This window comes from Pteropus medius, unplaced genomic scaffold, assembly GCF_902729225.1.
Source record: "Pteropus medius unplaced genomic scaffold, Ma_sr-lr_union100, whole genome shotgun sequence".
NCBI classification, from domain to species: domain Eukaryota; kingdom Metazoa; phylum Chordata; class Mammalia; order Chiroptera; family Pteropodidae; genus Pteropus; species Pteropus medius.
In genome coordinates, this window is record NW_024351730.1 from 1,769,951 (window position 1) to 1,782,632 (window position 12,682).

Below are 12,682 nucleotides of genomic sequence, written 5' to 3' on the forward strand. Positions count from 1 at the left end.
GAATTTATTTTCTCTTTTTGCACATAAGCAGGTGTGGAAAGAGTAGATAAGTTGATGGATTTTCTTGTTAAACATTCTCTCTGACTCTCATCTTGTGGGCAGCCTAAATAGGAAACTCTTTTTTTTCTTCTAGCTCACATGGAAGCCTTTCAGTAAAGGGGTTGAACTTCTTTTTGACCTGACTTTGATTCTAGGAGGGACATCCAGTCCAAAGAACATGTATACCACTTATAAAACGTGTAATTTAATTTAATTTCAACATTAGTGAACCGTGTTTCCTAGAGGTAGAATTTCTGTTCTGTACGGTGACGTGATTTAAAGTAAAGAATTAGGGAAATTATAAATCTTGGGTTTCATGGTGTGGTTTAAGGCCCTATATGTTGATGCCTCTGTTGTAATTTGATGAGTGATATATTTTTGTTAATAGTGTGGTCTGCATGATCAGTGTAGGGCAGAGGAGTGGGGAGTGCTTTTGCATAATTGCTAGATCCACTGTAAAACAGTAAGTGATGCAGTTCTGCTTCACAAAGGATCTTGATGGTAGTGGACAGAGGGCAGGCAGAGTGGAGAGCAAGGAGAACCTTAAGTAATTCTCAGATTTTAAAATTAATATCCTAGCCATCTTTATCATCTGGATTTAATCTGCTTTACGTTCTTCTGAATCATAATAATAATACTGCAGTAGAGCCTTTCTATAACACCAGTTTCAGGGAGTAAGGGTAATATTCATACTCTGCTTTAGAGCCATAGAGTGCTCTGTAGCCCTTTCAAGGTGTATCTGCTCCCTCCAGCTCGCCTTCTCCTGGGAATTCACAAGCAGATCAAATTGTTAACTCTGTTTCACAAATGGGAAGCCTGGTGTAGAGAAAACTTAAGTGAATGGATCACACCTGGACATCAGATGGTTAGGATTTGTTCAGGCTGGCTAGTGACAGAAGGAAGGACTAACTGGTCTGGATGGTCTACCAGAATCACTCAGTTCAGATGCCCTGCTGTAGTTTGGCCCTGGATCAGTGGGCTAGGGCTACTGTAAAGCAAGTTAGAACGAAAGGAAAAAAGGAAGTGAGGCCTACAGCTGCCTACTAGATACATTCTAGGTGCTTTCCCACTTACTTACTCCTCATACAAACTTTGAGAGTAAAAATTTTCACCTGCATTTTGCAGTTTGGAACCTGAGGTCTACATCCACACAGCTCGTGATTACAGATCCAAGATTCAAATCCAGCTCTGTCTGAATGGAAAGCCACTGTCCCACTCCAACTTGTTGTTTGCACAAGTTGCTAAGGAAACTGTGGAAGTCTGATGAATTCTCTGTCACTTCTATCTGTCCCTGCATTTATGATCCAGAAAGAGTCCTCTTAATATTCATGTGAGAATGAATAGCTAGTTTGAGCATAAGGAGTTATAGTCAGATTCACTGTATGACACAGTTGAGAAATAGAGCAAGCACACACCTTTGGAATTTATTGTCCTTTCAGAAAGTCTTCATTGAGTAATTACTATGTATAAAACATGTGCTAGGTGTTAGGAGAGAATCTTAAATGAGCAGTAAACCCACTTTTCCCCTCACTTCAAATGAAGCTAGTTCACAGTATGGAAATATATAACCAGCTAATTATTGATCCTGAAGTGCTTTATTAGTGCTGGGAGTTACATAAATGCCAATTTACTTTTTGATTTCCCATAGGACAACTGGGAAACCCATTTGAAGCCCAAGCTCTAATTATCTTCTTAACAGCAAAGACAGTTCTGCTTAAATCGATGCGCCCCTAAAGCTAATAAATGAGTCTGCAAGGAAATTTCTTAAATCTTTAAGTGTATAAAAGGGATAAATGAAGTTTACCTTCAGAAGCTGTGCTTCCCCCCGCCCCCAATTTTCAGACCATCCAGTAAGTACTCAATAAATACTTACTGAGGGCCTAGTCTGGTCACTATTCAGTGAACCTCAGAAAAATTCCTAGCCTGATGGATCTTAACGTTTTAGAGTAAATCTACATTTGTTGGCAGTGATGTCCACAAAATGCTGTATTTTGTGTAGAAGCATTGTGAATTTAAATATATCCTACATGCAACAACATAGTTGCACCTCAAACAAAATGTGTTAAAGCCAAACTCAAAAGAGTACACATTATATGGGTCAGTTTATAGAGTACAAAACACTTAGCACTAACCTATGGGTGTGTTTGGTTTGTGAAAATTCATTGAGGTGTATGTGTATGCTACATATACTTTATGTATGTCACTCTTCACTCAATCATTAACAAAAATATTTAAATAGAGACAAAAACACCAACTATTAATTTGTCATTTCTAGATTAATCATTCATTAGGAATAACTTCTCAGCTCCCCTTCATAGATAATTTAGAAAACACTATATATGAATAAATCCATTCCAGTAGGCCTATTAATTAACTGGGAAGCATATATCAAATCTTCAGCATGAATGCCGCTTATGCACTCTCTCAATATGCAGGAATCCACTGGCCATCTGCTTCAATGTAGTGGTGTTTTTAGAAAATTGGGTGTATTAAGTTAAACTTTAACACCTTATGAAACCATCTCCTAGAGAAACAAAAAAAGAGTCTTACTGCCAGAAGAGAAACATCCACAAACCCTTTCCTTGTTGTTGTCGTTGCTGTTGTTGTTTTGTTTGTCTGTTTGTTTTTGCCATTTCAGCAGAGATTTTGGATTTTGCACTGGTGTGGTTGACTTCACTGTGAATAAAACTAATTATTAATGAATGCAAACTTTCAGAATAACAAAAGCATAAGAGAGAAAGGTGTAGGGGTGTGTACACTCATGCATTCTGGGGTGTTTTTTCTAAGATTATATAGGAAAAACCCTTTAGAAATTACTCTTTTCCCTATAGTAAACTTATGAAACTAAACATGGGATCAGATAATTTCTGCTAAAAAAAACCCCAAATGTAATTTATTAGAAACTGAAAGCAGAACTTTTTTTTTCTTTTCAGAGTACAGAAATGAACAGCATTTCAGAACACAGGAAAGAACCTTTTCTTAAAATTCCCCTTTGCTGAGGAGACAGTCATTTGTGGGAGCTGCTTTTTAAAGATGTGTTTAAAATAATGCCCTTATAATATTCTCCTTTTTTTTTCTGACTCGACCTTTTTCTTTGCTCTATCAGACCCATTAAAACTTGTGCCTATATCGTAGCGGGTACAACTTTGTAGATCAAAATAATCAGAAGAATATAAAAGAGTGTAAAAAACTTGTTTTTCAAGTGATAGAATATCCAAATCTGGTTTGGATTAAGGCTGCCAGTTTTCTAGGAATTGTGGTTTTTGTCAAATGCATGAGGAAGGCACTGATTGGGGTTCTGGTTGGAGTTCTGGTTTGCTTTCAGAAAGCTGCAGAAATGCTCTTTGATGTCATTGTGCAAATGCATTAACACATCAGGGAAAGGGTCAGTAAGTGCGTGCTTCCATGTTGAGTGTCCATGACAGCCCATTACAGCTGGGTGTAAAGGCATGAATGGGTTAGCTGTTTGTGAACAACCATAATACAGGTTTGGGTGTTTATAAGCTGCTTTCTCTAAACATTGTGGGTTGCACTAAAGTCTTTTCCTGTTTATGTTGAAGATTCTTTTTTTGTGGGTAGTGTGGGGATTATTTTCATTTCTCCTCTGCATTTTAATACAAATTTTGCATTCTTCGGAACTGTCAAGACTTTTATTTCACTTTGAGCATTTAACGAATATTGCTAATTTATAATGACACTTCTCTTCCAGTATGATCAGCAAAACAGGTTTGGTACACATACAGTTCACTGGCAGTTTTTCTTTTCAGCTTGGTTACAGCATTAACCTTCCATCTTGCCAATCGTCTAATTTTGTATTTGGTCTTATAGATACGGTCCGAGAACTCCTGTGTCTGATGACGCAGAGTAAGTTGTCTTGTATTCATAGGAATACATTAATTACTATAGCCTAAACTGCATGCCTTCAATACTTACCACTAATGGATATGCTATGGATGCAACAGTGAACTGAACAGCTAACTGACTTGTGCAGCCTCAGAAAAGCACTTGAAGTTGGAATGCAGAACATGTGTTCTGTGCAGCAGAGATGAATGAAAAAGCAACTGAAGCATGATTCTAATATGCAGCTGCTGCTTAAAACTTAACATTTGCTTTTCATAGATGGGGCATGTTTAAGTTGTTCTCGTTACCATTTGAATGTTGGTACCCCTTTTGAACCACAGAATTATTAAAAAGGTATTCTGCTTTTTGCATTTAATCCTTGATATGTTAGGGCTTGGAGTTAACAAAGAAGCAGTCATTCTCATAGTCACGTATTTTAAGCTAAGAAAATAAATCCTAAACCACTAATTATAGATTCAGAAGCCCAAGTTCCTCCTAGGTTGGAGCAACATAAACTATGGGACGCTTGAGACCGAAACGTTGGGTTTTGGTCAAGTTCTGTGGCATAGCAAGGGGTCAAGATGTAAAACAGGACTTGGGCTTCCCCTCTCTGCTACTTGGTTTCTAATCTTCTCAGAGACTCATTCTCCATCCCCCACCTCACCTCCAAATTTGAGAAGAATCCACACCCTCCCATTTGTTACCACATTAATAACTCCATTTCGAAAATGAATTTTCCATACACAGTATTCCGAAACAAATATCCAATGCAAAAGTTTTCTTAGCTGAACACTAGCTTCCTCAGATTTGAGTAATTTGATTTTTAAGAAACATGATTAATATCCAGTTCCAATATCAGTTGCCTGCTTAGCTTGATGTCTCTTCTCTGTGAGCGGCATTTTGTGGCCTCGTGGGAGTCCGGGCCATCAGAAGAGTGAGCACCAGCATTCTTTCTCCATCTTCCTGTTCTGAGCCATAGTTCCAAGTCATAAAATGAGGATTCTAAAGAGGAGTGTAGAACACACAAATATTGTCTCCACCAGTGACAATGAGAGCTAGCAAAAACTTCAGTTTTCAAATTGTGCTTTTTCCATGTCTATGTTCAAGAAGTCAGCTTAGTTGGTCTTAGCTCTAAGCAGTCTGACTCTAGCACCAAGGATATCACTTTCCAATGCGCAATCTCTGATTGTTTTGTAGCCTGACATACAGAACATTCATTTCTAAAACCAAAACCAACTTGTGCATGAGCTTAACTAACTGCACAGAGTTAAGTAGTCTATAAAATTGAGCCCTGGTAATTATTGCTTTTAAAATCTGTAGTGGCAATATTTAGCATTCATTGAAAAGAGGATTACATAAGATTGATAGGCAAAACACTACTTTGATTTGGTTAGCAAAAATATTTTGATAGAATAGATTTATTCTTCATCAGTGTGAAGCCTCTAGGTAATTTGCCTAAGATGGATCTCTGGGAAACCCTAAAAGTTGAAAGAAAAGAGCTTTATTAAAGAGCTTTCAGACTTTGCCTGTACCTGGATATGAAAGCTTACCCCCAGGAGAAGTTAACGATTTTTTTTAAGGAGTGGAGGCTGGGGACTCCTGTCTCACCTCTAAATTTACAGAAAGCAGCCTTATGGAATAAGAAGGGTAAAAAGAGCTTCTTTTCCAGGCATCTTAGCTAGGAATATCAAAAGTCCAAATTTCCTTCTTGGAGTAGATACAATTTACAGGAAACCATGTGGGGAAAAAAATGAAAAGTTTATACTGGAAGTTTATTTTTTAAATAGAAATTCATAATATATTTAGTTTATTCTCTTACCATCTCCCTTTTTTCAAATCTTTAAGGGCAAATATTGGCACAGACTCTATTTATTTATAATTGACACATTCTTAAAATACATCCCAATCAAAAAAAGATGTGCCCTTTAAGGAAAATGCAGGTCAGGGGTAGACCTACCACACAGGCAAACAGAAATTTCCGCCTCCTGGCAAGCCAAGAATGTTTCCGTAGATTTAGTTTCACCTTCTTGCCCTCGTCTTTGTTTCCACACTCCTTCTCTCCCAACACTCTCCCCACCAACAGAGCCTGTGAGAGCCATAGGCCATTTTATTCTTAATTCCCTTACCTTAGACTTGGCCCAGAAATGATTTCCAGGTGCCCCTTGAGGTAAATTAATGCTGGCCCTCAAACATGCCAACCCATCACCAAGAGAGAGACTCCTGGGCTCTGCAGCCAGTGTCCCTTGTCTCAGTAGCCCAAGGGCAGAGCTTATTGTGCTGAAAAGCACAGGTTTAGTGGAAGTCAAATTCACATTTTCGAATCTGGACTTCTCTAGGATCCCCTACCTCATCCCTAGACACACACCCCATTTTGGAGGTTGAGTCCAACCTCTGAATTAGAGAGCATTTTCTGATTGGGTGACTCAGGCCATTTTCTGTCTAGTATTATCAATTTTCAAGTTGCTTAGTTCCTTTTTTTGAAATGGTGTAAAGGTATTGCTCATAATTTTATTTCTTTTTTGGTCAATTTTCTTATATTTCTTAAAAAAAAAAATACAACTCTGGGAAAAAATAGTACTTCCTGATATGAGAGAGAGCAAATAAGAGTTTCTCTTTTTATTTCACTAACCAGCTTTTGGCTACATTTGGGCTGAGGTAATTAGAACTTCATGGTGGGAACAAATAGGAACCCAGGACAGAAGAAGGCGGCTCTGAAGGCCTTGCTCCTGCCCTCTCCATGCCGGTGGAGTGAGATAACCTATTCTCAATCCTGGAGAAGCCTGCTATTTTCTTCCTGGGGTCCTAGAATAAGACCCGACTATATGGCCAGCCACTGTAGCCTACACCAATATTCTGCTCTTTAGAAACTATAGATGGCAAAGTAGAAAGAAAAGACTTTCTCTCCAACAATTGGCTAACTACTGAGTGATTTGTGAGAGAGTCCCAGCTCAGAGAGGTTTATATCTTCTAAGATCTTCGCAAAGACTGCGAATTGCCTTAAAAGATGAACTGACTGAATTGAATAAATTTAAAGGTAAGATTTTTTTTTTTTTTTAACTCTGAGGACTGGGATGAATTTCATTTTCTTTCTGGAAAGCCTACTTAAGGGAATTTTGATCCATGAAGTTTAAAAAACATGGGTTAGACTTTTCTACCTAACTCTGCGAATTCCTAAATCTTTCCTAAACAACATTAATAAATAGTATAAAATAAGTGACAAATGACAGCCCCTCCTGCCTCTTGAGGACTACAGTTTAGCTTTCAGGAAGACACAGCTGCCACAATTAACATCTACTGAGTATGTGAAGGCAGCTTCACACAGTGGTTTGTCATATCTGAGCTAAGAGGAGAAGCCTCAGATAAAAGTCCTTCTGTGCAGTCAGATTATCAATATTCTTGGGGAAGAGATTACAAGTACAGTCTTCAATTTCAGCTCTCTTAGGTCAGACTTAAATTGTCCAACATCTAGAGAGACGTGAGAGGCACCTACGCACCCTTGCAAATTCATTTGAGTGGTCTGAAATGAAGGTGAGCAGCCACTGCCTTGGAGGTCATTTTCCTTCCAGAGAGCTGCCTGCTAAATAACCCACTAGCATCCAGTGATGCTGCTATTGTTCATTGTCTGGCCATGGCAATAACTATTATGGACATCATCGATGATGTCTGGAGTTAGGTGGTGTCTAAGTGCATGGCTTTTCTTTTTGTGTTAAACTGGCTTCAAAAATGGACTATCACAGTCTTCTCTTCTTAGAGGTGAACTGTAAAGGGCCCTCCATTTCTTCATTTTGGGACTGTATAACCCACTTGGTCTCAGAGTTCATTGTTTCTTTGAGAGGAAAAAAAAGGGAAGATTTTGCTTTGGTTTTCATTTCTGCTTTCATCTTGATGATTCAACTTTTGTTGTAACAAAGGTCTAAGTAAGCATCATAGAAAAGGCCCTATGGTCTTGCCCACTATTTAATAAGCTTCTACAGAATATATCAATTAATGTACAGCTTGAGGGCTTTTAAAAATCATTTTCCCTATATTTTTTCTTTTAAAAGAATAAATTTAGAGCTAACCTGACAAAAATAAAGTAAAATGATTGTGAGAGTATTAGGATACAAAATATATACTGATTTATATATCCCTTAATCTTACTATAAACTACCTTATTTTCTTGATTCCAAGATACCAAGAACTGCACTATTGATTTATAGATAATTTCACAGGAAATAGAAAGAACCACATCAAACATGTATCACTAATGCATAGATGTTACATGCTTCCAAAATTCAGAAAATAGTACAATGCGGCTTTAAGGCCATATGATTTTTTTGAAAATGAAGAAGCCAGGTCTTTTACACAAAAGAGCATTTACTGTAATAGTGTTTCATTTTATGGAACGCCACCCTCCTCCACAAATTCTCCCCACGTTATATCTTTTAGTTCTCTTATTTTCTAATGCATTTCCAAATGATAGGAGCCCAGAGCTTCATATACCTTTTCCTATCTCTTATTAAAGCATATTTTGTCACCTACATAAAAAATTATATTGACCTGATGCAGCCACCACTGAAGACAAAGATGGTCACATTTGGGCTTTTGCTGTAAAAGAAGAGGTGGGGGTGCTGGCATGCTCGCTACTGGCTGAAGGAACAGACTGCGATCACGCAGCTGTCTTAAATTATTGAGGGAGAAGGGACGGTTTTCCAAACGCGGTGGCGCCCTCACGCGGCAGAACGTCCCAGAACGCGCGGATTCGTGCGGGTTCTGATCCCGGTCCATTTTTCTCTGCTCTGTCTGCACTCAGGAGCACGAGTATGTTTGACATGCGGTGTGAAGAGGAAGCCACAGTGCAGCCGCACAGCAGGGCCCGCCAGGAGCAGCTGCAGCTGATAAATAACCAGCTGCGGGAAGAGGACGACAAATGGCAAGATGTGAGTGCCCACCAAGGCCACGGGCAACAGTGGGGAGGCTACCTAGCATGAAGAGTTAGAGGCCCTTTGGAGCAGAAAATCAGGTGGGGTGGGTGGATTGGACTTGAAAGCCATGCAGGGGAAGGGAGCCCCTGGAGGATTTCAAACAGTGACACAATAAATGTGAGAATTAAAGGCAGGTTAATAGAAACATGGAGAGTGAGGTGTGAGTGACACAGGCAAGTACCCTTGCTAGACACTTGGCCACAAAAGAGAGGGGAACTGAAGGGAAGCCACTGCCATGGGAAGTAAAAATGCACTGTGTCTTTCGAGATTATGTGTTTGAAATTGATGATGATGATGACAATAATTGCTGGTATTGAAAGCATACCAGTGACAGGCACTGTTCAAAGTGCCTTGCTTGTAATGCTTTAATCCTCTTAGTGACTCAATGAGCTAGCAACTGTTATCATCCTCAGTTCCACAGATGAGTCCCAGACCAGCTACGTAACTTGCCCAAAGTCACACAGTTAGTCAGTGAGAGAGCCAGGATTAGAACCAGGGAAGGAAGGCTTCAGAGCCTGACGAGAGCCTCGAGGTTTCCTTTGTACTGAGAGCAAAGAGCCAGGTCAGGGGAAGAGCTTGGCAGTAGGCAGGAGAGGTGGGAGAGTGGATTATTTCATTTAATCCTCACAGAGCACTCTGAGATGGCTATTGCAAACTTTACCATTAGTCAAAAAAGTTAATTTCTGATGGGGGGAGAGGGAGGTAGACGGGGTAAAGGGATTCAAATATGTGGTGATAGAAAGAAATCTAACTATGGGAGGTGAACACAGTGTAAATATATATATATGCCTTACCGTTAAGGTGTATAGCTGAAACTTATTGGATTTTATTAACCAATGTCACCATAAAATTAATTAATTAATTAATTAGACATTTTTAAAAACTATAAAAGTTAAATTAAAAAATAAATGTTAAAAAAAGTTAACTTCACAGTCAACGAAATGTAGTAATATTTATGTCTACAATATATTGAGCAGTTACTATGTGTCTGGCAACTTATATATATTCTCATTTAACCCCCACAACAGGCATGTAAGAGTAGGAGTTATTATCATCCCTATTTTAGAGATAAGGAAACTGAGGTACAGAGGCCTGAGATTCCAAAGCATGGAAGAGAGAGAGCTAGGATTATTTCCCACAGCTGAAATTTCACCCACCTGACTCCAGGATCCTCACTTCGTCATTATGCTGCAACTGACTGTAGGATTTGTGGTGAGATTGTTGTAAGAATCAGAAGAATTAATACATATAGAATCATTGGTTCTATAAGACCCCAAAGCCAATTTTTTCTGCCTTTTTGTCCTTCCCTGAGAACATCATGTAGGTCTTTGATTAATTCCTACCATTGTATTGTCAGCAAGTCCATTCACAATACAGAGATCATAAATAGCAAGAAATGAACTTTCTTATAATCCCCTGTGAGGCAGTACTTTAAAATTTGGCAACTGACATGGAATATGATTGCAAATTTCACATTGCCATGTTTAAATAAATGCGCTGCCCTGCTATAGATAGTGTAGATATAGCCGAAGGCTTCCTGCCTTCGAGGCATTCATTCCTTTTCCAAACAGACTTACCTTGGATTGTGTGGGAATGCCCTAGCATAGTGCCTGCCCACAGTCAGTGCTCAAATAACTCTGAAGAGTAAAAATGAAATCATGTGCAAGTCTGAAAAAGTATGTTCTATCTACACCGAATCCACCCCCCATAGGATCTGGCTCGTTGGAAGAGCCGTAGAAGAAGTGCTTCGCAGGACTTAATCAAGAAAGAGGAAGAAAGGAAAAAGATGGAGAAGTTACTGGCTGGAGAGGATGGGACAAGTGAACGAAGGAAAAGCATCAAAACCTACAGAGAAATTGTTCAAGAAAAGTAGGTTCATTCTGTTGTTGTTTAATGTACAATATTAGCTAGATGTACTTTTTCTAAAACTTGTTGTTTAGCACAAAAGCTCTGATGTCAACATTATACCCTCCTTGTGCTGTCCCTTCAGCTCTACCTTGATTTTTACCAAGGTCTTCTTTGCAATTTTTGTGACTACTGTTGACTTTGTTATTATTTGTCTCTCCCATGCACATCCCTTAGAGAGCGGAGAGAGAGGGAGTTGCATGAGGCGTATAAGAATGCACAGTCCCAGGAGGAGGCAGAGGGGATCCTTCAGCAGTACATAGAGAGATTCACCATCAGTGAGGCTGTTCTTGAACGCTTGGAAATGCCAAAAATCCTGGAAAGAAGCCATTCAACAGAGCCAAACACATCCTCCTTCCTGAATGACCCCAACCCCATGAAATACCTGCGACAACAGTCACTGCCTCCACCCAAATTCACTGCCACTGTGGAAACCACCATCGCTCATACCAGCATTCTGGATACAAGCATGTCAGCAGGCAGTGGGTCTCCAAGCAAAACTGTCACTCCCAAAGCAGTGCCTATGCTGACGCCCAAGCCTTACTCCCAGCCCAAAAACTCTCAAGAGGTTCTGAAGACCTTTAAGGTAGGATAAGTTCCTTAAGAGTAGAACTAAAACTGAACCCCAGGCAGTCAATGAAAAGAAGTATCTCGTCTCATGGAAGTACAATTATTTTCTTTTGGTTTCAAAAGAAAATGCAAACAAAAGCAAAATGTGTTAACATTTACAATTGCAAAGTTTGTATCTCTCCAAGATTTGGTTTGCAAATGGTGAAGGGCTAGATGGTTCCCCTCGGTTCCTGCTGTTAATATTCATGGGCTCTGCTGAGATTGATGGTAGTGTCATTTCTGTGAGCAAAGTCTATTTTCTAATTTGATGTAATGGCGTGGTCTCTCTATAGGGTGGTCACAAAACCTAATTTAGTAACATCCTACATATCTCCAATTAATCTGCTGTTACTGCAAACTCCTTAAAATAAAATTTTAATTGCCTTTGGTTTACATAGAAATGTAGACAGCTATCTCTCTTTTAGGAAGTAATTGACATTATATCCAAAAAGATGCTAGAGCTGAAAAGAGTAATAATACAAGGAACACATGGAATTATGGGATGTTCTTGGTCCTCAAATGAAACAAATTTTTAAAATATTTTTAAGTAGAAAGAAACTAGGTTGTTTTTTTAACCAAAGAATCTGTAAAATAATGTTCCAGAAGCAAAGAACCTATGACAACCAAACATCTTTTCACTTTCTCAAATTCCAGTATTTTCCCTCACATTATAAGGAGGCACTCATTCTCTGTTTTAAACTCTATTGACTACAAAAAATATATATATCGGTTCTCATTGTCCCTGCATACCACATGAGTTTGTAATAGTAGACAGAGGTGGAATTTGTCACTAGCAGGCATGTGACCGTAATCAAAGTTTGCTTTACTAAACTAATTGAGCGATGTTATGCCAGGTATCTTTCTGTTGAATTTCAGAGGGAACCAAACCACACTTGCTGATCTTTACTTAAATAACTCTGAATGTGTCTTTTAAATCTGTGCTTTAGGCTTTGGCAGAACAAAAGAAAAATGTTGCGGCTGTTTCCCCTGCTTGAATTGAGATGTTTGACCCTTGAAGGACAAGGGGCAGTGTCTTTGTTGTTCACAGCTTTGTCCTGAAAGCCTGGCATAGGTGGCTAGGACACAGTAGGCATTAAGCAAATATTTATTGAATAAATACATGAATTTTTTCCTGAGAAGATGAGCTATTCATCATGCAGACTCTTGTTCGCACAGATATACATGCTTGACAGCCCACCCAAGTGCTGCACAACTCTCCTTCAGCTCGGGCCCATGATGAGCTGTCATCATTCACGAAGGAAGGTTTGATGTTGAGGTGACTCAGACCGGGGGTAGGGAATACATTTATTTAAGTTGGCATCCAA

The 12,682-nt window shown here is 39.1% G+C and overlaps 1 protein-coding gene across 29 annotated transcripts in view; it reads left to right on the plus strand.

Moving 5' to 3' along the window:
- Positions 1-12,682, plus strand: part of LOC120588007 (LIM and calponin homology domains-containing protein 1) — a 94,906-nt gene that overhangs the window by 28,466 nt on the left and 53,758 nt on the right. For 22 of the 29 annotated variants that reach the window (XM_039845077.1, XM_039845089.1, XM_039845092.1 and 19 more), the window contains 4 exons: positions 3,868-3,903; positions 8,672-8,798; positions 10,555-10,712; positions 10,926-11,334. In XM_039845077.1, coding sequence (XP_039701011.1) covers positions 3,868-3,903; positions 8,672-8,798; positions 10,555-10,712; positions 10,926-11,334 — 730 coding nt within the window. The remainder of the gene's footprint in view (positions 1-3,867; positions 3,904-8,671; positions 8,799-10,554; positions 10,713-10,925; positions 11,335-12,682) is intronic. The other 7 variants (XM_039845094.1, XM_039845087.1, XM_039845100.1 and 4 more) reach the window with 1 other exon arrangement.